Here is a 24,444-nt window from a genome sequence, read left to right as displayed (position 1 = left end):
CTCTCTCCCTTCCTCCCTCCTTCTCCCCTCCCCCACCTCCCTCCCCTCCCTTTCCCCCTTTACTACTAGGGAGGGAGCAGAGAGCCGCGGGAATGTTGGCACTGCCGAGCCACAACCCCAGCACCTTACTGTGGATTCTAGGCATTGACTCGTGTCCTCAGTCCCTCAATGAGGACTTCTATCCAAGGGATTTATTTCCGTTTTCTTTTTCCCTCCCCTTCTCTCCCACCTCCTGTTCTCCCCTTTCCTTTTCTTTTTCTCCTCCCCTTTTCCCTTCCTCATCTTCCTTCATGTGAAGCTGGCCATGACCTCCTAATCCTCCTGCCTCTGCCTCCCAAGTGCTGGGATTTCACTTCTCTCAATTAACAGCATCTTTAGCAACATTCCAGTTTTGGATGCTGATGAGATCAAGTCTTTTTCATGGATTTCTTGGTTGTTGGCCTTTTCATCTTCATGGGTTGTTTGTGCCTTCTCTGTTGCTCTCCTTGCTGGCTGATTGCTTTTATTTATGCTCTTAGCAGTGTAGAGAAGTTTATGTTTCTATACCGGTCATGCCTTTCCTTTGTGATTTCTTTTGTTAAAGCTCTGAATGTCCCTTAGCCATGAAAGATAAGATAAATATGGTATATTAACTCTGGTTTGTTTATTTTTTAATTTGATGTTTTGCTCTTTTAAAAAAAAGATTAATTTTTATTTGTGTGTGTGTGTGTGTGTGTGTGTGAATGTGGGTAGAAGAGGGTGGCAGGTCACCAGGAGCTAAAGTGAGCTGCGCAGTCAAACCCCAGTCCTTTGCGAGAGCAGTAAGTACTCTTAACTGCTCAGCCAGCTCTTCAGCTCTTATCCTGTTTCTTTTAAATAGTCTTTTCTCTTGTTTGTGCCTTTCTGCATTAAATTGACTCAAGGATACTGTCATTTAATAATGAGAAGAATGATGTCTTGTCTTTATTTCTTTTTTAAAAAGTGTGTGTGTGTATGCACACGGGAGTATGGGCACACATGTGTCACAGCTCATGTTTGGAGAGCAAAGGACAGCCTTGGGTGCCTGCCCTGGCCTTTCACCTTGTTTGAGACAGAGTCACTTTGTTTTATTATCATTGCCTATGCCAGGTTAGCTGGCTACCAGCTTCTGGGATTCTCTTGTCTCTGCTCCCATCTGGTCACAGGAGGGCTGGGATTAGAGATGCGTGACACTGTGTCTAGCTTTACATAGGTGCTGGGATCCAACCTCAGGTTCTCGTGATTTTGTGCCTGGCATTTGACTCAGTAACCATCTCCCCAGTCCTTTTCCTCTCATTTTGATAACAGTTTTTTTGTGTTTGTGTGTGTGTGAATTTCAAAGGCAGGATTAAGATGTTTGTAAAGAACAGAAATGGAAGAAACAAGAGCATCCAAGGTCAAGGATAACACTCCCTGTTTCTAAGGCTTTGTTACGACATCTTCAAGGAAGTCTGGGTATCACAGACCTGCTGCTGGGTACAGTGTGTCCTTTAGACACTTGCTAAGTGACTTGAAGCATCCAGGTCTAGTTAGGCGGTTCATAGATAAGACTTAGTTTATTTACTTTTACCATTTAAATGCTTTTGAGGCAGAGTCTCATGGAGTCCAGGCTGGCCTGAAACTCAGTATGTACCTGATTTGACCTCAAATTTTGGATTCTTGTGCCTCTGCCTTCCTGGTTCTGGCATGAAAGCTGCTTGCCATGAACTCAGCAAATATATTCTAAGGAAACCAAGATTTTAGCGAGAGCCTGGTGTTGTATGCTTGTCATCCTAGCTACTAGGGAGGCCGAGGCTATAGGACAGCAAATTCGAGATCAGCCTGGGCTTCAGGGTGAGTTCAAGGCAATCTATCTCGGGCAACTTAAAAGACGGCTTCAGGTCAGGGAGATGTCTCATCAGGTAAAGGCACTGATTGTCAAGCCTGATGATAATAAGTTTAATTTTGGGGACCAATACAATCGGAAGGAGAAAGCTGTCCTCTGCCTCCACACACATGTCGTGGTATGCATACTTCGGTGCGCGCACACACACACATGCACACATAAAGAGCCAGGGAGATAGCTCCGTGGTAGAGCTCTTGCCCAGCATGCATGAGGCTGCAGGTTCCATCCTTAGCACTTCAATAAAAGTTAACTAAACAATTCTGAACTTAATCAAGCTTTGGGGCCATGCCAATTAAGCAGACTCAAGTGAATCTCAAGACCCTTTAGACAATGGCTGAGCTGAAGCCTCCATTGTATCCTGAAGGAACCCTTCCTTGGTTGCTAATGAGTTTGGATACTGCCAAGGCTGCCAGACTGGACAGAAGTTGGCACAGTTGAAAGACTCCAAGGAGACTCTTGGAAATGTGCATCTGCATCCACTCTCATGAATAATGAAGCTCAGCCCGAATCTGAAATCAGATGGAAGATGACCGAGATAGTTTGTCTATCATGATAAAACATCGGGTTTATTTTGGTGGCTAAGAAGTTAAAAAGTTGTCAAGCCTAAGGAAGTCACACTCCCTGTCCTCGGAAGATGTCCTAGTTTCATTTCTGTTGCTATGATAAAATGCTCTGGGGGGAAAAAATCTTAGGAGAGAAAGGAGTTTGCTTTTACGTTTCAGGTCCAGGTTATAGACCATCACCATGGGGCAGGTCAAGGCGGGAACCTCAAACAGCTAGTCACGGCACAGCTACAATCAAGAACAGAGGGACAATAAATGCAAGGATGCTCCCTTGCTTGTTTATGAGCAGTTCAGATTCTCCACTCTTTCAGGCAGTCCAGGACCCCTTTCGTAGGGAGTGGTGTCGCCCACAGTGAGCTGTGTCTTCCCACATCAATTAATGCAATCGAGACAACTCTTCCCCGACACTCCCACTGTCCCTCACTGAGCCTCTCTTCTCAGATGACTCTAGGTTGGATCAGGTTGACAATTAAAGTCAGTGTGCTCACAGCAGACATGGGTCTGCATTTTCAGATCTCACGGGACAGCAGGATTACGGTTGGCTTCAAACACTTAAGACATTTTTACAAAGTTGAAAAGGAAAAAACCCGTCTTTTCAGAGCAAACTCATGCTATAGAAAGGACATTCTTGCAAGTGGACTATTGGGAATGTTATCACCACAATGTGAATTTTGTTGTTGTTGTTGTTGCTAAAAGACATGAGTCTGAGTACTTTATCTACGAAGTCAAGCCTGTGATGTTCAACTGTCTGTGAAAGAAAGCTGGGGAGACGGCTCAGCGGGTAAAGCGCTTGTCTTTTAAGAATGAAGACCTGAGTTCAGGTTCCACAGCACATATATAAAAAGCAAAGCAGCAACAACAACAAGGCCGTCCGTGTTTAGTGGCACATCGGTAATCCTAGCCCTGGGGAGACAGAGACAACAAGATCTCTGGAGATCACGGCCCAGCCAGACTAGTCTATTTGCTGTCCAAGCCAGTGAGAAACCCTGTCTCAAATATGGTAGATGACGCTGGAGGAATGACCCTGGAGGTTGTCCTCCGGCCTCCACATGCATGCACACACATGTGTGCAGGCGTGGGCCTGCATGTGTGTACTTGTGTGTGCATGTGTGTATGTATACATGCTTCCCACACATGATGCTGTAAATGCTTTATTGATACAGTTCAGGCCTGTGAAGTTCAGTAATTGGAGAAGAGGTTAAAGAAATGGATCCGAGGCTCATAGCATGTGTTTTCCCAGAGGACCTTGACTCAGTTCCTAGCACTCACGCGGGCTGACTCAGAACTGCCTGTAACCTCGGGTCCAGGGGATGCAACCACCCTCTCCTGGCCTGTAAGGACACTCAAATGCATGCGAGGCACAGAAAACTCATGTGGGCACACACATGTGCGCAAACTTAAAAATAAATATGTCTTCTTTTTAAGTCCGGGAGAAGAGTTTTGTCAGCTGTCAGCTCTCCCAACTGCTGGCGAAAGCTCCAAATGAAGAGACGGAATGTTTCTAGGGCCCATCAGTTCAGCGACTACTTTCAATCAGTTCTGAAAAAGCGTTGGTTGATATTAGGGAAGATGAAATTTTATTATCCTGGTGTCAGCTGAAACCCAGCCACGCTTGTCAGATAAAATTGAATGAGGGCTGAGGTTTAGGAGACGTGGCAACCGGCGGCTTTATTTCTGCCGGGGTCTCTGTTTCTCTGAGGTGTGTTTTAAGTTATGAAGTCCTCATGATAAAATGTGAACTCAAAACTTCTATCCCGAAAATTGTGTCAGAGAGCGGGAAGATGTTGACTTTTTTTGCGTTTCTTTGTGTGAGTACTCCTGGGTGGCACCCATGTTAGTGTTTGTTTGTGGGCACAAGTGGGGTGGTCAAAGCCTAAATAACCCTTGGGAGTCAGTTTTTCCTTCTACCATGTGTGTTTCGGGGATAAAGCTCAGGGCTTCAGACCTGAATCCAGACTTGAATTGAGCCATCTCACCAGCCCGAGTGTCAAGATTTGTGATAGCTAGGGGTTATGGTATGTTCTTACAATCTCAGAACTCAGGAGGCTAAGGTGGGGAGATGGAGGGCAGCCTGGGCTACAGAGAGAGAGACCTCTGTTTCCTAAATAAGATTATTTATAAAAATAAAAATTAATAAATAAGTAGAGAAAGAAAGAGGAAGAAAAGAATTTATTCTCATAAACACAAATCATAGTAAATTTTATTGCTTTCACTTAAATCTAATTTCTGTGTTTTGAGATAAAAATAGCTAATTTAACGAATACCTACTATTCATTAGGCTAGGATTGCCTGTAGAATGCTCATATTTGACCTCATTGCTTTAGTTTAGACTTCTGCATTATTTGTTTTAATAAGTTTGCCAGCAGTTCATCTGGCTTATTGCTTTTGTTTGCGAGAACTGGCTCTTTCTATTATCTTTCTTTTGCTCATCGTTTCATTAACTCTTTTTGTTGTCATCTTCTAAGTCAGACGTTAGCGTGGAAGGCCATCTTTTTCTCTTCCTAGGATAATAAAAATATCTACACTATTTAAATATTTTACCAGAATATTGCTTTATTACATAACGCACGATTTTGACATTTGTATCATTTCTGTTTTTGTTATTTTTATTTATATGTAATATGTTTGTCTATGTGTGGGTATGTGTACATGCCTGTGGAGGCCAGAAGAGGGCGTCAGATCCCCTAGAGCTGGAGTTATATGTTGTTGTGACCCATTTCAGATGGGTTCTAGGAACCAAGCTCAGGTCCTCTGTAAGAGCAGTAAGCACTCTTACAACCGAGCCATCAATCCGGCCCATTTCTGTTACAAATATAACCTTTAATTTTAACCTAGGAAGTATTTAAGGGAATAAATTCAAATTTCAGCACAACGTTGAAAATTCTTTGAGAGAGTGAGCAGGAAGAAGTCTTACTTTGTAGCCTGATTTAGTATTGAACTCACTATGTAGCCCAGGCTGGCCTTGAGCTCATGGCAATCCTCCTGTCTCAGCATCTTGAGTGCTAGGATGACAGACATGAGCTGACACGTGCCTCTGCTTATTGTTTTAAAGGCACCCATTTCTATTTTGGTCCCCGGTGTGTAATCTGTAATGTCTCCCTGGGTATGGAGAGGGCTTTACTTTTGAAATTCAGAAATGTCTTTTGAACTTCTAGTTGTGCCAATGTAGTTGCTAGTTGGATATTCTGTGAATGTGAGCTTGTTGGGTAAACTCTAGTTATATAATGGTTAATATTGATGGTAAACTTTACTTGACTCATAGTCACAGGGGGACCTACCTCCGGGTGTATCTGTGAGGATGTTTCTAGAGAGTTTTAGCAGAAATGGGAAGACCCACTCTGAATATGGATGACGCCATCTCTATGGCTAGAGTCGGACTGATGAAAAGGAGAAAGTGAGCTGAGCCCCAGCATCCGTCTCTCTCTGCTTCCTGCCTGAGGATGCCACGTGAGCAGCCACCTCTTATACTCCTCCCACCATGCTTCCCCTATCATGGTGGACTGTGTCCCTTTAAACCGTGAGCCAAAACTGATTCTTCCTCCCTTAAGTGGATTTTACCAGATGCTTTGTCATGGCAACAAAGGACAATAGCTAAGAAAGTCACTTCTATAGCAAAAGCTCCCAGAACCTATCAGTGAGAAAGGAGAGAAAGCAAATCCATTCTTAGGAAAGGAAGTCAAGAATGGCTGACAGCCATTCAGAAAGATTGCTTGAATGGACCGTTAATGAAATCTAAGTAAGAAAAATAAAACAGTTCAGTAAGCCCAAGGTTTTAAAAATACTTAATTATTTATTCATTTGGGATATGTGTGTATGTACATGCGTGTTAATGAGGGACACAGCGTCTGTGTGGAGGTCAGAGGACAACTTTGAGGAATTGGTTTTCTCTTTCTATTGTGTGGGTCCTGGGAATTAGGCTCAGTTTATCGGCTGTGGTGAGGAATGTCTCTGCTCATTCACCAGCCTAGCTCCAAATCTTGGTCTTTTGTGGCTAGCCTTGTTAGTACGCCATGTTGGGAACGGAGCTCCTGCCATACTGTCTGATGATGGTAGCTTTTTGCCACCCAAGGCCTGTTAAGTCAGACAGCCTAGCTAAGAAACTCCTGATTTTTCACCCATAAAACCAGTGAGGTAGTAAATATTTGTGGTTTTTCAAGTCCCCAAGTTCTCAGATAATTTGTTAAACAGCAATACATAATGAGCCTACTCACCCGGAAGAGCAATCTGATGACATCCGGTAAGGATAAAAGTTTATGTATTTAATACCATGGTAACCAGGCAGGTCTGGCTGTCAACGTCTGTGATTCCAGCAGCAGGCAGACCCTGGAGGGAGATTGCTCTGAGTTTAAGGAAAGTCTGGGCTACAGCCTAAGATACTGTCTCACAGAAACAAGGAAAAACCAGGGCATAGAAAGATGGCTCAGCAGCTAAGAGCACTTGCAGAGGATGCGCTGACATTCCCAGCATCCACCTCAGGACGTTCACAGCTCAGACTATAGGACATCTGACCGCCTCCAGGGCCTCCAGGGTTACTATACACCCACGCATGAACCCATACACAAATACACACATGGACTTGTCATTAAAATGTAGGAATCAAATCTTTAACAAAAATAAAACAACATAGTAAGTATTTTATCTATGTCTATAGTCTAGGGAAATTTCTATAGTATGTACAAAGAAACACACATGAAGATATCCATTGCAGAGTACTTCTCGCTAGCTACCCTTTGCTGCTGTTGTCTAACAACGTGCCCAGGGCTTGGTGCTTTATAAAACAGTGCGTTTCTTGCCTCAGTTCTGGCTAACCTTTCAAGTACCATATTGGATGGAAGCACTGAGAATGCCTATTCTTGTCTTGTTCCTTGTTTTAGATGAAATATTTTCTTTAATATTTCTACTCAGTATAATGTTGAATATCAGTATTCCCCTTTCTTCCTCCATCTCCTAGGTAGACCGGGCTAGCCCGGAACTCATGTAGTTCAGGGTGACTTGTAATCTTTCTGCCTCAGCCTCCGTAGCACTGGGATTATAGTCACGTACCACCATTCCCAGCTGAGCTGGGTCATGCAAACCTTTGTTTGGTTTTGGAATGATCCTTCTATCCATGGCCTCTTTGGGGCTTTTGTTCTGAAGGGTTACTGATATTTTTTTCAAAGTCCTCTTCTTCATCTATTAAAAGAATCATGAGTTTTTTGCTCTTGCCTTGTTTTGTTTTTGTGTTAAACAGTTGGTTTTTTTTATTGCTGGGTGCTTGTGTGTGTCACAGTGTGTGTGGAGGTCAGAGGAAAACTTATAGGCATTTGTTCTCTCCTTCTACCACATGGCTCCTGGAGTTGAACTCGGGTCCTCAGACTTGGCAGCAAGTGCTCTACCTTCCCCCTCTTCCCCCTCCCTGGCACCATCTCCTGGAGCCAATGTGATATTCTTAAAACCCCTGATAGAAACTGGGATGCGGTGGTATATGCTTGGAATCCCAGTGCTCAGGAGTCCGGGGCAAGAGGATGGTGAGTTTGACACAGAACATTCTAGCCCAATCTGGGTAACACGGCAAAAGAAAAGAAAGCAGGGGCTTGGAGAGATGGCTCATTGTTTAAGCATACTTGCTGCTCTAGCAGAAGACCCGAGTTCAGTTCCTAAAGCTGCCTGTAACTCCAGCTTTAGGAGATCAGAGGTCTCTGGCTACCACAGACACCTGCGCCACCATGCAATATTTCCTCCACATGTATGCATGTAAAAACAAATCTTTAGAAAGATTTTACATTCTTGGTGTTCTCCTCCCCCCTCTCTCCCTCTGCCCCCCCCCCCCCATATAAAATGTAAGTTTTCTACTTCTTGCTGATATCCCATGGCTGTTGACAATCCGCCTTGGGACACCAGCCTCCAGAGAGTGGAAAAGTTTGCACAGACCCCCGCGCTAGTGTTCCTGCTTACTCATTCTCCTCTGACCCGAGATCCATCCAAACCCAGTGTTTGCCAATTGGCTTGCCACGGCAGGGCTTTAATGAGGGACGACACTGCTTTATAAGTTCTTATAGGCCAATGCCTGTTATCTAGCTGGCCTTGAGTGTCTTTGCTGGAGTAAGATCAGGTCTTCTTGTCTGCATAACATAGCTCTTTAACTCTGAGGGATATATATTATACTATATATAATATGTAGCAATAATATATTACATAATTTATATTATTAATTATAATTATACTAATTTACTACAGTTAATTATTATGATTAACATGTTATTTTTTCCTGGTCTATTTACTAATTTATATTTTTATATTTACTAATTTACTATTATTTTATCTCTGGCTTTGGGGCCATACCATGATTTATGACTCTAATAGCGACTGTGCCAATGTAGTAGAAATGTCTTCCATACCCTGGCATTGCTGCTATTGATTTTTATGTGCCTTCATGGATATTTCTAGAAAGGATATTTCCACGGTGAGGATGGGGGCGGATGGTGCTGCCCTTTAACCTTTACAGTGCAAAGTTGACCTTGCCCCTTGGGTATCCTGCAAAGTCAAGGACAGGAATCTCACAGCTGCTGGTGCTGCCTCACCTGCAGAGACACTCAGTAGGGTGCTCAAGATTGACTCAAGGACTTTCAGCCACTTTCAAATGCTCATCTAAGATGCTGAAAAAGTCTCAAAGTGTTTGAGAGACTTTCAAGGGTCAAGTTAGCAAGTATTGAGATGATTTTGCCATCTCTCTGCTCCCCTCCCTTTCCCCTTTCTCTTTTCCTCCTCTTCTTCCACATCCTTGTCTAACTCATCTCCCTCCCTCCCTCCCTCCCTCCCTCCCTCCCTCCCTCCCTTCCTCCCTTTCTTTCTTCAGTCCTTCTCCCTCTATCCATCCCTTCTTTCTCTCTTTCTCCTTCTATCCCTCCCTCTCTTTATTCTTCCCTTTCTCCTCTCCTCTGCCCAGTTTCTGCTATCAGAAATCCGCTTAGCTTAAAGTGCTTAAAAAGCATCATTTTTGAGTATTTTAAGGTTTCAGTCCTGGTACCAGACTGACATGTTTGTAAAAAATAATTATAAAAAAAAATGAAAAAGCAAAACAACAACCGAACATCCATCCTAACAGCCCCCTTGTCATGACACCCCCGTGCTTGCCAATGCCCCTCAGTTCTGGAAGCCTGGTGCTCACACCTGTCCCCTCAGCATGGTGGCACACCCCCCCTTCCATGTCCTGTTGACATGCCTCTTTATAATCCAGCATATGTCATCTTCAGCTCAACACACTATGGCTTCCTTTCACGTTGCGTCTCATCGAATCCTTAGTAAAAGATTTCAGGCTTGGAGTTCAAGGGGGATACTGAAACAGATTAACTTTTTAATAAGATATTATTAGAGGAGATTATAATGTCATAGACAGATGGCAGCGTAGTAGGGCCCCTCAGGGCAGAATGAATGTCACTGACATACTTTAGAGCAGAGGTTCTCAACCTGTCTAATGCTGCCACCCTTTAAGACAGTCCAACCATATTGTTTTCGTTGCTACTTCTTAACTGTAATTTTGCTACTTTTATGAATCGTAATTAACTATCTTGTGTTTTCTGTTGGTCTTAGGCAACCCCAATGAAAGGGTTGTTAGACACCCCCAAAGGTTGTTGGAAGCCCTCACAGTTGAGACTCACTGCTGTAGAGGAAGGGGGAGGTTTGATGCTACTTGATTGATGAGTAGTTCAGAGTATAGGCTTGCTGTCAGGCTGTCTCTGACTCCTGCTGGCAGGGTGAGGGAAGGAGCCTGCTCGTCTGGTCCTGTGTGCAGAACAGCTATTCAGATGCAGAGGACAAGGTAAGAAAGCCAAGTTAATGGAAGAGCTTTGTAAAATAAAGTGACCCTGGATAATGCTTTGTAAATAATTAATAATTACTGATGATACTTAATAGCTTGTGTGTGTGTGTGTGTGTGTGTGTGTGTGTGTGTGTTTTGAGACAGTTTTTCTCTGTAGCTTTGAAGCTTGTCCTGGAACTAGCTCTTGTAGACCACGCTGGCCTCAGACTCAGAAATTCTCCTGCTTCTGCCTCCCGAGTGCTGGGATTAAAGCGTGCGTCACCACTGTCTGGCTTTAATAGCTCTTTTATGCCTTCTCTTCCTTAAGATTGTCAGTGATGCTCTTCATTATGTATCAGAGAGACGAGGCTGGTAGAGGCTGTCCTAAGACAGCCTGCAAAACTGATTTCTCTCTTGTTCCTGTGCTAAAATACTTTGACAAAAGCAGCCTAAGGGGTAAAGGGTTTCTTTTGGTGCATGGTTCAAGGCAACAGGACCTCAAAGCAGCTGTTAAGACAACACACACATTCAGAGAGGAGAGCAACAGCTTCCTACTGCCCTCTTCTCTCCACTTCTCCACCCATGCCCGCCTGCCCTGGGAGGGTTCCATCTATAGATGAGACTTTGCACATCAACGAACACAGCCAAGATCACTCTTCACAGATATCCTGAGAGGCCCTTCTCCCAGGCAACCCTAGAGTCTGCTGAGTTGACAATTAACACTAACTTACTGGCCTAACAAAGGTCAACCTAGGCCTCAAGTATAAGAGCTTCTGAAAAAGAAAATTGTGTGTGTGTATGTGTGTGTGTGTGCACGCGCGTGTATGTGTATATGCATGCGGCCAGAGGGAATACCCTCAGGTTTCATTCCTCATGTGCTATCCACCTTTTTTTTTTCTTTTCGGGTCCAGGTCTCTCATTGCCCTGTAGCTTACCAAGTAGGCTTGCCAGCCAGTGAGCCCCAGGCTTCTGTCTGTTTCTGTATGGGATTATAAGTATGCTGACACAACTAAATTTTTGTTGTTGTTGTTGTCGTTTTTTTTTAATTTAATTTTTTAAATGGGTTCTGAGGATTGGACTCAGGTCCTCCTATTTGCAAGGCAAGTAATTACACTTACCAATGCCCCAGAATACTGTTTGGGGGCAGAAAAATTCTTTTTTTTTTTTTTTATCCATGAAACCATATTGTCTTATTTGATTAATTTTTCTGTAGCAGTATATTTTAGGCTGAGTAATTCATATACAACAGAAACTTATTGCTTACATTTGTAGAACCCAGGAAGTCCAAGACCAAGATGAGAGAGGATTTGGTATACGGCAAGCTTTGTTTCCAAGATGGCGCCTTGTCACTTTGTCGTCTTACGGTGGACCGTAGAAGAGTAAAGGGGGACCTCAAAGTTTCCTGAACATTAAAAAAATTACTAGTATTAGTACCGTTCCTGAAGGTCTTTCCACATGAAATAATTGCTTTCTAAATAAAGATCTTATGTGCACATTTGTATATGTGTATGTGTTCCTGTGCAGAGGCCAGTAGTCAAAACTGGGCTTCTTCTTGAGTTGTTCTTCCGCCTTGTTTTTTAAGGAAGGATCTCTCACAGAACCTGGAACTCGCTTGTTCAGCTAGGCTCACTGGCCAGAGTGTTCCACAGATCCTCTTGTTTATGTCTCCCCAGTATTGTGATTATAGATGCTTTGCTGTGCCCAGTGGTTTCTCCTCTTCCTCCTCATCCTCTTCTAAACAAAACCATGGCTTCTTGGAATCAAATCCAGGTCTTCATGCTAGCACAGAAAACCCTTTGTGAGTTCAACCCTCTCCCCAGCCCACGGCCTCCCCTCTTAATGCTATTGGCTGTGAGATTGGAGCATGTGAGTCAGGAGGGATCATACACATTCCAGTGGTTGCCTTTATGAAGATGCTGAGTTTTCACTGTTGCTCTCTATATTCAGGTCCAACTTGAAGTTTTAGCTTTAAAGTCAAGTCCACCTTAGCTTCTGGACTTTCCTATTTATCTTCTTGGTCAACCAAAGCATCCTACAGCCTGGGCTTCCTCAAGCATCTTGGAGAAAAATTTAGTACTATCTTGCAGCAGCTGCTTTGAGATTCCTTGAGCCAATATTCTTCCACTTGTTGAACAGTTTTATTACCAGGGATGGTCCAATCACGAACATGGTTTTATTACTGTGGATGGTCCAGTCACGCATAGTTTCTTTCTTACTAGACTTTGAATATTTTGGACACAGAGCTTCCCCGATTGCCTGCTTCCCTGGTGACCAGTTTTTGCTGCAAAATACTTGCTGTGTATTCTGGGGCTGAATTTGGGGTATATATTGGATCCTGTATTAATTGCTTTTTCTCTTTGCCCTGACAAAATACTGAACAAAAGCAATTCAAAGAAGGGAAGGATTACTTTGGCTCAGAGCTTTAGGGTGTGGAAGGAAGGCTTGGAGGCAGGAGCTAGAGGCGGCTTGTCACATTTTCTCCTCAGTCAGGAGGCAGAGGGAGACGGATGACAATGGTCAGCTGGCCTTCTCTTCTCTATTCGGCCCAGAAGCACGTGCTATAGGATGGAGCTACCCAACCCAGGGTGACCCTTTCCATGTCAACACAGTCTTGAAACCCTCCCACAGATGTGACTGAAGGTTTGTTTCTAAGGCGATTCGAAATCCCACCAAGGTGACAAGCGAAGATGAACCATCAGAGATAAACTCACCTGAATCTCTCTTTCTCTCTCTCACTCTCCCTCCCTCCCTGCCTCAAGATAGTGATAAAGTTTCTTTATGTCTTTAGCTATGAAAAGTTGTGTGGCGGATCTGAAGCTTCAAAGCTCCAGGTAAAAGATGATAGCGGGTCATTTCCCAAACACAAAGCAACTCAAGGGATTCCTGCTGTGGGGAGGGAGTGCTTTCAACCTTGAGTGAGTCTGCTCCTATAAGGAAAATTAAATTAGTGATGATCAGGCAAGATGTCTCCTTAGATCTATAAAGACTTAAATGTGGGCTAAAATAACAGGTACTTAAACGCTGGCTTCAGTGTCGAGGGACACAGGACTGGGAAATTTAAGGGAACGTGGGAAGGGAGTAGAGGGGCCTCTTATTCTAAGGTCTGGTTGAAGTTTCTCACCAGCTAAGAGTGAAGAATTCCAGCCCAGCGTGGAGTCAGTATTTTCTGTAAAGGTAGCCAACACAGAGGCAGCAGTCCTTTGGCAGAGAGATTATTTTCAAATCACTGTTGAAATAGCAACGGACCATGGTTAAGGCTTGACCATACGGGACCTTCAGCGATAGCCTGGTTCCTTTCCTGGATGTAGAGCTGAGAGTCTCGGGGAACTTCACAAGCAATCTAAGCATCTCTTTCCAGCAAGGAACATGGCACCTCCCCCTGCAACCCTTAGGACCCTGTTGGGTGTGTGCTTTCTCCCCATCCTAAGAACCTGTTAAGCCCCATGCTACATTAGACTTTCCTCACAATAACTCTGACTCTACTTCTACATGCTGGCTTTTCACGAAATTCATTCATTCATTCATTTCTTTTGTGATGAAATTAAGAATCCCATCTTTCTGAAAGAGCTTCCTTAGCTGCTGTGGGTGTCTTCCGTCCTGCTGCTGCTGGTAGTGACAGCAAAGATAATACCACTCGGGAATCACCAGCCAGGGTGCCAGGGTGCCAGGGTGGACTTCCCTTTGCTTCATATATTATAGATTTGTTGTGTGTGTGTGTGTGTGGGGGGGTACATACATGCCATAGCATGTGTATGGAGATCAGAAGACAACTCGAGAGACTCACTTCTCTCCTTCCACTGTACGGGGAGCTGGGGATTGAACTCAGGTCACCAAGCTTGGCGGCAAGTGCCCTTAATCGTTAAACATCTCGAGTCCCATGGTGGACTTCTCTTTACAAATGTGTCCAAGTGTGGCATGGCTACACGGCCGTCTATAAAGCTCACACTTGAGAACTGCACAATTAAGTTTTCTTATAAAAATGCTAAGCCCCTGCCACTTCATAATGTTTTAAGTAATTCTAGTGGGCTGTTATCCTGAACTACACACAGACTGCAAAATTAAAGTTAGCCCATACTCCCGTGACCACGGCCATGACTCCGAGAGTCAGGTCTGGGCTTCACTTCCACACCATCCTAATTCATACACGTGGTTCTCTCTGTGGCTCCCCATTGTTCTGGAAATTAACTTGGAGAACAGAAGGGAATGGGATTGATGTCGTTTTCCAAGGAAAGGGTTCTTGTCTTCCTTTTATGTATGCTGTGTGACCTTTCCCGGGGAGAGATGAACAAGCCTCCATTCACTCTCGATTCGGCCCCGTGACCTCTGAGAGAGATGAGTACATTGCACACCTGGCGTGTGAGCCAAAGAGTTTGTTGTTCACTTACAGAAACAAAGATGGGCGTTTACTTAACAGCAGTGTGGGTGACTCAGAAATGGCTGCATCATCTCAAGGTCCCACCTACCACGGATGACAACTCGGAGTGCCCCCTTCAGTTAGCCTTCCCTCTCTTCTGTACCCCAGCATCTCCCAAGACTGCGTGCAGCTGGGGTGTAGAAAGGAATAATGTTTGGAATCCCAACCGATGGTCCTGGGACTAGTCTTCCTCTCTTACACTGGTCATCCCATTACCATTGCCTTATCTACCAGTTTTGCTATGCTTGTATTATTTCCACAACTGTGGGCCAAGCATTGTGGAAGTGTCATGGCAGTCCCTGCTCTGCGATGACCAATGATCATGTCACACCTGAAGAAAACTTCTTTACTCCATATGTATATATAATGTATACATACACACATATAATATGATATATAATCAATATATATGTGTAGATTTGTAGAAGTCCAACATAATTAGTTGAAGGTATATCCCTGATAATGGTCAAAAGCATGTATTCTTTGTATTAGTGTCCTGCCATTAATTTTTAAATGTAACTAGTGTGAATATTTAGATGCATGTGCCCATGTGTTTGCAAGCATGTGGCGTGCCTGTGTGCAGGTGCATGCCCTGTATGTGCGCCTGTGGAGGCTCGAAGTCAGTCTCAGGTTTCATGGAGACAGGGGCTCTCACTTGCTCTGGATCTTACTGATTCAGCCAGGCAGGCTCGGGCAGCAAGTCTCCGGGATCCTCCTGGCTCATCTTCCCAGCTTTGGGATTACAGGACGTGCCTGGCTTTTCCCTGTGCACTCTAAGGGTTGAACTCAGATCTCCGTCCCTGCCTGGCAGCAACTCTACCTACTCATCCAGAGACTGCAGCCAGTGGCCTGCCATTTGCAGTCTTCCTACGGATAAGCGTTCTGTTAGTGACGTGCGGAGTGAAGGGAGAGTGACAGTTGGCTCCTGCCTCAGCCATATGTCTGTTTTACTTTTTGGGGCCCAGAGCTTTGGTGAGGGCTGTCCCAGTTGCCGTGATGAGTGAACCTCTGATAGAAATAGAGGAGTCAGGAAGCGCAACCTATTTGTGGGAAGATGATTAATTCATTTTTAGACATTTTGAATTTGAAAGGAGGGCTTGACGTCTGGATGGAAGTGCCTGGCGCTTAGCAGGGGCTGCGGAGTCTAAATAACTCCCGGGTGCCTGTGTTGCAGAACTGTTTTTATAGTTTCCCTCTAAGTGGCTTTATGCTGTGGTCCAGTCCCCCTCTTAGGGATTTCATTGTCTGACTGCACAGCAGCTCCAAGGCTAAGCAGCATTCTTGCTGGCATGTCTTAGACTTGAAGGGGCATGGGGGGGGGGCTGTCTGCCTGGCTTTGTCACTTAGTCCTGTGAAAGGAAAAAGATGACAGAAGAGAGGTCCCCGGTGCTGGACAGTGCGCAGGTGCCACAGTCATGAGTCTTTTGCTTCCCTCCTCCTTCCCTCCCCCTCCCACTTCTTTCCCCCCTCCTTCTCCTCCTCTTCCTCTTCCTTTTTGTCCTCCTCTTCCTCTTCTTCCTTCTCTATTCTTTCCTCTTTTCTGCCTCTTCTTCTTTCCCCTTCTCTTCCCTTTTCCACTTCTTTTTTTTATTCTGTATTTCACTATGTAGCCCAGGCTAGTCTTGACTTGGCTGTGTCGCTGGCTTCAAACTGGTGATTCTCCTGCTTTATACTTTAGAGCAGTATGATCACATGCCGGCAGCTCCTCATTTGGATTTCTCAAATGATCAGGGTCAGAATGCTTTGGACAGAGATTCTTGGGGATTAACATTGAGTTGTCTGTTACCCCCCTTGGGTGCACACTTCACAGAGGACCCGGAGGGTAACAGTGCAGATGCAAACTTTAGTGCCCAAAAGGATTCTGCACACTACTTACCCAGAGATAACAGACGTGTGTCGAGGCATTCCTTTCCAGGGGGACCAGGGCCTTGAACCTGTGCTGGGAGGAGATTTACCCCTTCTATCACTTAGTCTAAAGAAACACCTCACAATAGACCTGTATATGTATGTTAGGGGGAGAACTTTATTGTGTGTGTGTGTGTGTGTGTGTGTGTGTGTGTGTGTACACGAAAGGAAAACTTTGGGTTTTGTACCTCAGGAGCCACCAACATTGTCTTTTGAGGCAGAGTCTCTCTCTCTCTCTGGCCTGTGGTTCACCGAGTAACCTAAACTCTCAGACTAGAGATCTCAAGGGGTCCACCTTTCCCATTGAGATTAGCAGTGTGCACTAATATATCTGATTTAATTTTATGTGGATTCTGGGGTTCAGTCTGAGTTCCTCGTGTTGGCAAGGCAAGCACCTTACCCACTTGGCTATCTCCCCTGTGCTGTGAGACCCACTATGCCCCAGTAATGGCAGTGATTTTGGCTGGACAGCATGTGAGTCTGGCCTTGAGGAGCCTTTAACTTCATTAAGAGTGCCCTAAATCTCTTCATTCCTGGACACCTTTCTTCATGGGAAGCCGTTTCTGAAAGTAACCTCTTTACCCCAATCAGTTTTGAGGGAGGTGGGTGGGGGGGGGGCTTCATCTCAGACTTACATTCCCCTGCATGCATGGAGTTGTAAAAACTTGGAGCTGAGTATGGTAGTGACTCCCTGTAGCCCCAGCACTCAGGAGTTTGAGTCAGGGCATCTTCAAGTTCAAGACCAGTCTGGGCTATGTAGTGAGTTTGGGGTCAGCTTTGGAGCTCAGTTTCTTTTCTTGGTTTGTATGTGTGTGGTGTATATACACATGTGTGCAAAAGTATAAGTGCATCTGTGTGTTTATGCCCATGAAGAGGCCAGAGGAGGACATCAGGTGTCCTTCTCTATTGTTTATTCCCTTGAGACAGGGTCTCTTGCTGAACCTAGAAGAGGGTGGCAGCCAGCAAGCTTCCGCTCTCCTTTTGTCTCCATCCCGAACCCCCACACTGAAGCTACGGGCACACACACATGGGTGCTGAGGATTTAGGACCTCATACTTATTCAGAAGTAACCTCTCCCGTTGAGTTGACTTCTCAGCCCCCTAAGCTCTCAATCAAAAGCCTGAAGATTTTTGCACACTTCTTGCCTTCCTCGAGTGTTGTATGGCTGGGACACCCACTTGCCCTAGGGACTGTGACTACTTACAGCTTCACTTGAGTGTAGCCAAGACATCCTGTTGCCGGAAAGGTCGGCATTTCGGGAACGCTCATGATTTCCTACATGGAGGGATAATATTTGAGGCCCATGAAAAGAATGAAGGGTGTTTTTTTTTTTTTTTTTTTTTTTTTTCTGATGCAGCAGTGAGGCTGGGCTTGGTGGTGTTGAGTCTGTAGTCCCAGCTACTCAGAAGGCCGAGGTGAGAGCGCAGGATGCAGGCCAGCCCCAAGCTACATGGTGAGTCCAAGCGCAGTCTGGGCTATGGAATGAGTGTTAGGCCAGCCTGGGAAAATTAGCAGGGCTCTGTCTCATGAGAGAAAGGGCTAGTGGACCAGAGATATAGCTCAAGTGCAGAATGCTTGTCTAAGATATTTATGCTGTACTGCAAAAACAAAAAAGTGAAACAAACAAACAATAACAACAGCAACAAAAAACCGGAACAAAACAAAAATAAAAGGAAGTGGTTTGATATCTGTCATGCTTTCCTGTGGTTTACAAGGGCGTTGCAGCTCAAACGCATATGAAATTGGAGAAATGGAAATATAAAATTGTGATGAAGGAGGACCCAAGGTCCTTCTAAATTTCATCTTTTAGTGTGTGTGCGTGTGCGTGTGTGTGTGTGTGTGTGTGTGTGTTGTGTGGATGTGCACATGTGTGGCGGTCAGATGGAACTTGTAGGATTCTGTTCTCTCCTTCTGTCATGTGAACCCCAGGGCTCACACCAAGACTGTCAGGCTTAGAAGCAAGTCCCTTTGCCCACTGAGCCGTCCCACCTGCCCCGGCTACGTGATTTTGCCATCTGAACAACAGAGCCAATCCTCCAAGGGAACGATGATGAAATGGACGCATGGTGATGTCCTTCTCTCCTTCTCTTCTGTTGTCTTCGGAGCAGGGAGAAGATGCCGTTCCACCATGTGACCGCTGGCTTGTTGTACAAGGGGAATTACCTCAACCGATCTCTGTCGGCAGGCAGCGACAGCGAGCAGTTGGCGAATATCTCTGTGGAAGAACTGGATGGTAAGGAGCTGCCTACAGGGGGCTTATCCCCCTCCCTAAAGCCATTTTGGATAATTGGGGAGCTGTATTGGGTGCTGGGAAAGTCCCCAGGCTGTTGGGAAACCATTTTGCACATTGGCAAGCTGAGAGTGTTTGACACTGGCAGTTGGGACTAGGTGTGGAGTGATGGGAAAGAGTTGAGAGACAAACTTTGGTCTAAACGACCTCTTTGTGTGGGATGGACCTTGAGGCGTGCAAAATCTATGATGAATGTGGTTACCTTGGCCTCTGATTGGGGGATGGATTAATTTTTTTTCTTAAAATCTATTGTTTGGATCCTCTTGTGATGGCATATGCCTGTCAACACTCACTGAGACAGGGGGATGGAGGATTGATTAGCCAGGACTACGTAGAGGAGGTCAAGGTTACTGTGGCCTATATAATGAGATGCTGTCTCAAAGCAAAAACACAAAAGACGTATTATGTATATAGTTGGCAGGGTCTTTATAGCCAGAATTACCTTGTTTTCTTTATTGCCATTTATGGTGGAGTCCATCTGCCGGGGAGGCTTAAGCCCTGTTTATTGCTGTCTCTTGACTTGGGGCCATGGTGCTTTGAACAGTGCCCAAATAAGAATCATCTGGAAGCTTCATCTAGGTGGGAACAGGCGGCAATTACCTTAAGTGTCTTTGTTCTTGTATAACCCGGCACATCCCCCAGTGCCCAGGACAAGGGTTTAGGATGGAAATTAGCCCTGGCAAGGCAGTGCCCAAATTCATCTTAGGATGGCGTCCTACTGCAGTTTGGACGAACTCACACTCTTATTTAAAACAACAGCACCAACAACACAAACTAAAAATCAAAGGGAGTAAAGCCTTTACTCTCAACTAGAGAGCAAGGCTGATTCGTTTGATGGTGCCTGCAGAGACCAAACCAGAATCGGTATCCGAATGGCTTCTTAATGCTGTATTCTAGCAATACCACTTTCCACGCAGATTACCAATGAAGCAGCAGAACTCGTGGGTTGTATCCACCGTGATCCTGGGGAAGGTTGGGAAAAGTGGGCCTTGTTTGGGATGTAGCTCAGGGGTGGAGCAGTTGCGCACTGTGGAGAAGGTTCTGGGTTTGAGGCTCAACACTGCAGAGAGAAATATCCAGGAGAGCGGTGAGGAAGGGAGGAGAAACACATGCATATACATCAACACCAACACACTCACGTTTTTCCCGCCGCCCCCACCCCTGGACCACCTCTGTCTTCCGTATCTGAACAGAGGCCGCTGGCCTGAGAGGTGAGTCATACCGGGATCTTTTCACCTTCCGTTGGTGAAAGGATGTGTAGGGTTGCACTCCGTAGAGGCAGGAGGAGAGCCCTGCCGTCTCCAGAGCGGGCCCAGGTTTGTAACCACAACGAGAAGACTCCATAATTGCATCACCGTGTCTTAGTCCATTTGAAACTGCTGTAACAGAATGCCACAGCCAGGTTGATCTGTAAATGACAGGGAGTTATTTCCCATAGCCTGGGAAGCTAGGGCTAGAATATTATGGTGATATCTGTGCATCCATCCGTGCAGAGGGCGAATTAATGCTTTTGGGCTTCTTTTGTTGGCACACCGATGCCATTCGTGAGGGCTTTGTCCTTTTGATAACCTAACCTGAACACCCCACCTCGTTATGTAGGTGAATTTTGGAAGAACACAGCATCACGAACATAGGAGGTATATTTGAAGGTAAAGAGAAGTCAGAGTTTTGTCCCATTTTGGAAGTTTATGACTGAGATGGTATGGTACATGGGTCTGGGGGAGACTGTTGCAGGGCCCTGTGGTGGTTTCATTGTAAAATGTTCCCCAATAGCTCATTCTTTTAATTTTTTCCTCCCCTTCTTTTTTGTTACATTAACTATTTTATTTTGCTTTATAAAATAAAAATAACTGTAAAGGATCCTAGGTATATGACTCATTAGCGTTGTATCATCCCAGCACCCTGGCCCACCTTTTACAGTTAGTTCACCCATATGGATCAAGCTTTTGTTTTGTAACTAGCCTTTGGATCTGATTCTTTGACTAGGTTTTTTTAGACCCAGCTTTCTGCTCATGTTCAGCATCTCATTGGTTGATGTAGTATTTAATTAACTGCAATTATTGCAAGTATATAAACATAACTAATTCTTGGTAAATTGATGGGAGCAGAAGCAGATGTACTGATTTGATGAAAAATCCACTTAACTAGAGGTACATGTTCAGCAATTTATCGGAAGGTTTTACACAGAGAATGGAGAGTGTTGATGATTTTACCACAGTTGGTTAAGAAGAAGCTGCTGCTGCCTTGCCTTCTAGTATCTGTGAGTATAAATGTGTGTCAGTGTATTTTATCTTTTAAGATTTATTCTTGGGCCAGGTGGTGGTGGCACACGCCTTTAATCCCAGCACTCAGGAGGCAAAGGCAGGCGGATCTCTGTGAGTTTGAGGCCAGCCTGGTCTACAAGAGCTAGGGCTGTTACACAGAGATACACTGTCTCAAACCCCCTCCCCCCCAAGAAAAGATTTATTCTCTTCCTCTCTCTATCCCTTCCTCCCTCCCCCTCCCCCCTCTCTTTGTGTGTGTGTGTGTGTGTGTGTGTGTGTGTATGTGTGCTTGTATATATATATGCATGTATGTGCAGGTGCCTGTGGAGGTCAGAAGAGGGCACTAGATCGCCAGAACTGGAGGTTTGGGTTGTGAGCTACCCAGGTTTTTGTGCTGAGAACTAAACTTGGTTCCTCTGCAAGATCAGAAAGTGCTCTCCAGCTTCAGCTATTTTGTTATACAGCTATTTAAATAAAGGATTCAAGTCCAAATAATAATTGTATATATATATATATTTTTTTTAGCGATTGTTCAAACCCAGGGTCCTATGAATGCTAGACACTATTGCACCTTTGTGAGCTTGTGCTTTGAGTTTGTATTCTCCGCCTGTGGTACTGTTTTGGGAGGATGTGGGACTTTTAGTGGGTGGAGCCTGGTTGTCAGAAGCAGATCATAGGGGCAGACCAATAACAGTTATCCACCTACTGGTTCTTATCATTCCATCTTTTCATCCACAATGACATGAGTACCCTCACTCACCCACTCCTACTGTCATGAGCTGAGCTGCTCCATCAATCTTTCACTGTCATGTGGACTGAAATCCCGCTGTAGGGGCATGAAGGCACAGTCCCCTAGACTTAGCTGCATTAGGAACTTGGAACATCCCACAGTAAGCAACCTGGCCATGGGAACTGGACAACACTACCTATATATTTTGGGATAGTTCGTGTGTGTGTGTGTGTGGGTGTGTGTGTGTAGCTGCATGTGCATTGTGGGGGTGTTTTTGCCTGTGTGTACGTGTGCACATAGAAGTCAGAAGACAGCCTCAAGTGTTGCTTCTTAGAATACAGCCGTGTTGTTTTCTTGAGACAGGTGTTTTATTGGTTGAAGCTCATCAGGTAGGCTGGCTGTCCTGCCAGCGAGTGCTGGGGGTTCTCCTGTCTCTGTCTCCCCAGGACATTCCACCATTTCCACCATGTCATCTTTCTCTCCCTCCTCCTCCTCCTCCTCCTCCTCCTCCTCCTTCTTCTTCTCTCTCTCTCTCTCTCTCTCTCTCTCTCTCTCTCTCTCTCTCTCTCAACTTGATCCTGAGGATCAAAATTTCAAAATCAGATTGTCATGCTTCTAAAACCAGCACTTCAGTGACTGAGCTATGCCCCCAGCCCCATTTTGGGTCACCTTTGCACGTTTGAGATTACTAATCTGGTGAATTTTTTTTAAATATTTATTTATTTGTTATGTATACAATATTCTGTCTGTGTGTATGCCTGCAGGCCAGAAGAGGGCACCAGACCCCATTACAGATGGTTGTGAGCCACCATGTGGTTGCTGGGAATTGAACTCAGGACCTTTGGAAGAGCAGGCAATGCTCTTAACCTCTGAGCCATCTCTCCAGCCCCCTAATCTGGTGAATTTTGAAAGTCATCTATGACTTCAACTTTGTAAGTGCCAACAATGTGCAGATCACAATCTATACCCCCAGCTCCAGGGATCTGGTTCCCTTTGGTCTCTTGTAACTATCCCCTTAATAATTAGGAGATAACCTCTAGGTGATTTAAAGCAAGCAGAAACTTTGTTGCAGTTCATCTGAGCCCTGTTACAGCAACTCTTCATGGCTCTAAAGACTGCTGCTTGGATTTGGGCTGTTCTTCCCCGCTGTCTCCTATATAGGCTCCTTGCTGAGATGCCCTCCTCATTCTTGGGCAGGCTATAAAACAAACAAGTATACTGCTGTTTAAACCAGGCCTGGGCATTCTGAACTGGACCTGAGTGTACCTTTTGAGTAGATACAGGAGCTGGCAGGAATTGTAACTACCCTCTTAAGTACAGATGGGGGGGGGGTCCCTGGTTGAGAGAAACCAGCGCTTTATGACCCGAGGCTGACTGGTGAAGATGATGTGTTTGTCCTTCAGGATGGTAATCCAGACGCTCTACCGGCAGAAGGGCCATTTATTTTTCTGATGGAAGATTCATTTTTATTTATTTATTTATTTTGCCAAGGTGAACACTGAGCTATGGCTCTTCCTGCTTTATTGCAAGCATCCCGGGGCTCCGGGCATGACAGGGAAGATGTGCTCTGGGTTTAGAGCAGGCAGGCAGGCAGGGCCTGAACACCAGCTGGCAAGAGCCGGCTCACCAGGCTGCAGACTGGATCTTGGGGAAGATGAATTCCCAAGCTATTGTGTAATTACTCTTTTTGTGGGCTGCCTGATGTGAAATCTTCTCCCGCATAGGGCCACTCATGTATCCCTAGGAGACAGGCATTATGGCACGTCGACTTGGTACCCTGGACACTGATAGTCATCACAGTATCCTCCATGATCTGGCTGGGTTGCTATATTACTTTTTTTGTTTGTTTGTTTCTGTGAGCACAATACGTTTAGAGAGCAACTTGAACAAAGGAAAGAATTATTTCAGCTCATGGTCCCAAATGAAAGACCATCATGTCGGGGTGGGTGCTGCAGAGCAGAGGGGACATCTCTGCATTCAGGAAGCATAGAGTGCAGCAAAACAGAACCAGGGATGATTGACCACCAACAACCTTTCTCCAGTGACCTGCTTATGTTAGCCTGGTCCTACCTCCTGGTGTTCCTAGACCCTCCCTGTCACGGTGACTTTTAATTGTCAGCTCCACACAGCCTAAAATCACCTGGAAGGTGGCTTGAACAAGAGACTGTCTTCACTGAGTTGACCTATGGCCATGTCTGTAGGGATTGTCTTAATAAGTCTATTGATGTGGGAAGACCCAGCCCACCGTAGGTGGCACCATTCCTAGGCAGGGAATCTGAACTGTATGATTGGAGAAATGAAGCTGAGCATGAGCAGGCACGAGGGTGTGGATGCTTCTTCTCCTCTCTGCTCTTAACTAAGGTTGTAATGTGTGGAGCGGAGCTGTTGGAAGCCCCCCTCCCCCCTTTACTCCTCGGTGATACACGGTAACTCGGGCTTCTCAGGTGAAATAAATAAACCCCCTTTCTCCTCTAAACTCTTTTTTTGGTCAGTGAATCTTTTTTTTCACAACAGAAGTTGGCATCGCTGTGATCATTGCTGTGATAGATCTTACTCTGTGGCTTTTATGCCACCAGCTGAGGACCACACATTGAATACACCAGCCTTTTTTTTTTTTTT

The 24,444-nt window shown here is 45.1% G+C and overlaps 1 protein-coding gene across 3 annotated transcripts in view; it reads left to right on the top strand.

Moving 5' to 3' along the window:
• The window catches only part of Caln1 (calneuron 1), a 463,165-nt gene that overhangs the window by 103,573 nt on the left and 335,148 nt on the right, over positions 1-24,444 (top strand). For all 3 annotated transcript variants that reach the window (XM_026787846.1, XM_026787849.1, XM_013350759.2), the window contains one exon: positions 18,650-18,774. In XM_026787846.1, coding sequence (XP_026643647.1) covers positions 18,650-18,774 — 125 coding nt within the window. The remainder of the gene's footprint in view (positions 1-18,649; positions 18,775-24,444) is intronic.

Source organism: Microtus ochrogaster, chromosome 2, assembly GCF_000317375.1.
Source record: "Microtus ochrogaster isolate Prairie Vole_2 chromosome 2, MicOch1.0, whole genome shotgun sequence".
Lineage (NCBI taxonomy): Eukaryota > Metazoa > Chordata > Mammalia > Rodentia > Cricetidae > Microtus > Microtus ochrogaster.
This window is presented reverse-complemented; position numbering and strand designations above follow the sequence as displayed.